The 2,260-nt window shown below is 48.0% G+C and overlaps 1 protein-coding gene across 1 annotated transcript; it reads left to right on the plus strand.

The window, feature by feature from the left end:
• Positions 1-257: 257 nt before the first annotated feature.
• BLACAT1 (BLACAT1 overlapping LEMD1 locus) lies at positions 258-359 on the plus strand. Its single transcript, XM_077839409.1, has one exon. It carries the CDS (start codon positions 258-260, stop codon positions 357-359), a length of 102 nt encoding a protein of 33 aa, XP_077695535.1.
• The last annotated feature ends 1,901 nt before the right edge of the window (positions 360-2,260 follow it).

Consider the following 2,260-nt stretch of genomic DNA (forward strand, 5'->3'; position numbering starts at 1 on the left):
TGACTGGGGGCATCTGACATGGAGAAGGCTGGAGATAGGAGGTTCTGGCTGGGAGAGGAGACTGCCAGGAGTTCTGCATCTGGGGTTGGGGGGAAGTCTGTCTCGCAAAGAAAGGCAGTGATTGTCCATCCCTGCCCACCCTCCTTCCTAGTCATCAGCAAGAGCTGCTCTGATTTAAAAAACGCTCTTTTTTCTTCCTCTCCCCGTCCCCAACTAGGTTTCCTTTGGATGCTCCTGAGCCTGACCTGCCATAGGGGATGCCCCAGTTCACCTTCGCTTGCTTCTGCGGGCTCCATGGCTTCTGCAAGATGAAGAGGAAAAAAGAAGAGCCCAGCGCAGAGCAGGAGACGTCAGTGTGAGACTTGTCTCGGGTGTATCACGTTTACCCGCTCACTCACATCGCTGGATCCCAGCCCCGATTTGAACTTGGTATGACACTTTTGCCCTTTGACTGAGATCCCACCTCAGGGGGAATCAGTCCCATTTCTGCTCTCTGACCTCTGTAGCCATGATGAGGCACCCATCACATCTGTGTCCCTTGCTTATTTTGCTCCCCTGCTGTACTGGAGGGTGCGCAGATCGGGGGGTGAGGGGAGAGAAGGGAGTCACAGGAGTGATGCTCCAAACCCTGGGACAGGAAGACCAGCATGTTCATTTAACTCCTAAAAGCAAAACTGAGTTTCCTATGCTTGACTGTCGATAGTTAATCCTCCAAGTATAACTAGGGCCGCAGGAAACAGGGTTCCTGTCCAGTGAGAACTTTTGAAATTTCAAAATGCTTTCATGTCCTGAATCCGGATGACAAATTGAAATCTCAAAAACTTCCACTAACTGAAACACTTGATGTGCGCAGGGGAAACAGTTTGGATCAATTGTAATGTTTTGTTTCCATTTTGAGTCTTTCCCCTTTAAGCTTTTTTTTTGGGGGGGGTCTAAATTTACTAAAATTTCTGTATAAAACGTGGTTTCCTTTGAAAAGCCAAAACTTTTTTCCAAACATTTTTGAGTCAGGAGATTTGTCGAAACTGACCCAGTTTCATGAAAAAGTTGGGTGAGGGAATATCTTCTGTTGGACCAACTTCTATTGGTGAGAGAGATGAGCTTTCGAGTTTACACACCACTTCATGAACAATTTTGCTTTGGAGAAATCGGCCTTTTTCAACAAAAAAAGAAGTTTTGCTGAGAAATTCTTGACCAGCTCTAATTGTGACCTCCACTAGGAGACTGCAGATCTTTGTTCCCTTCTAGTGGGTGGCCCATATAAGAGGCTTATGATTCTACTATTGCTCCTAGATAATGGCTTAGTCCTTTAGCCTAAGTGGTAGCAGCTTGTGCTTTGAGTATTGAAGGTCCTGGGTTCAAACGCTTTGTTGCTCGAAGTGGAGTCAGTTATACGCAGGGGTGCTGGAACAGTTTGTACAGTGAGGGTGCTGAGAGCCATTGAACCAAACTGTAAACCCTGTACATCAAGGAAACCACTTCAAGCCAGGGGATGCAACAGAGCCAGCATCCTCAGCACCCCTAGTTCCAGCACCTCTGGTTATACAATGTCTTTTGCACCTGAATAAATTTGGTTTCCTCCTCTCTTCCCCGTATAACAACCTCATTGGCATCCATAAGAGGACAGCCAGCTTCTTAGGGGACTTGAAGGGAGCTAGTTCAAGTTTAGTAGGATGTTCTTGGTTACTGTAGCAGAGGGAATTCCAGCCAGGATCATCTAACCATCAACACACAGCCCCCGTTAGCAACAATAGCTGTGACTGGGGCAAGGGAGGGGAAACGGGAAGTCAACATCAGTGCAACATTCCCAAGGGGCAGGCTGTCTTGCTCAGTACAGCCCTCCCACAGCACTTGATAGATGAGCTCGGGAAGGTGTCCTGGCAGGAGGAGGTGCGCCTGGGATGTGAATGATGGGCTCGCTCATCGATGTCAGCAGCAGGCTGAGGAGAAGGCGGAGGGAGCTGGTTAATTCGTGTTCACACGTTTATCCTGCAACTTCTCTCATTTTCTTTCTCTTCCTTCTTCTTTCCTAGAGACTTGCCTGGCTTGGAAAAAAAGCTGAAACTCAGAAATGACCCTTACAGAAGAGCCACAAACAGGCATTATCCTGGGTGCTAGGGTGGTTCAGCACAGATCCCCAGTCTCAAAGGTGCTTGGCCTTGGACCCCACAGCTATCCGCGGCAGAGAGAGAGTTTGTCCCTTTGCTGGGTAAAAGTTTCATTCATGAGAAAGCTGTCTTTGTCTTGCTCGAATATGTCC

This window comes from Eretmochelys imbricata, chromosome 21, assembly GCF_965152235.1.
Source record: "Eretmochelys imbricata isolate rEreImb1 chromosome 21, rEreImb1.hap1, whole genome shotgun sequence".
Lineage (NCBI taxonomy): Eukaryota > Metazoa > Chordata > Testudines > Cheloniidae > Eretmochelys > Eretmochelys imbricata.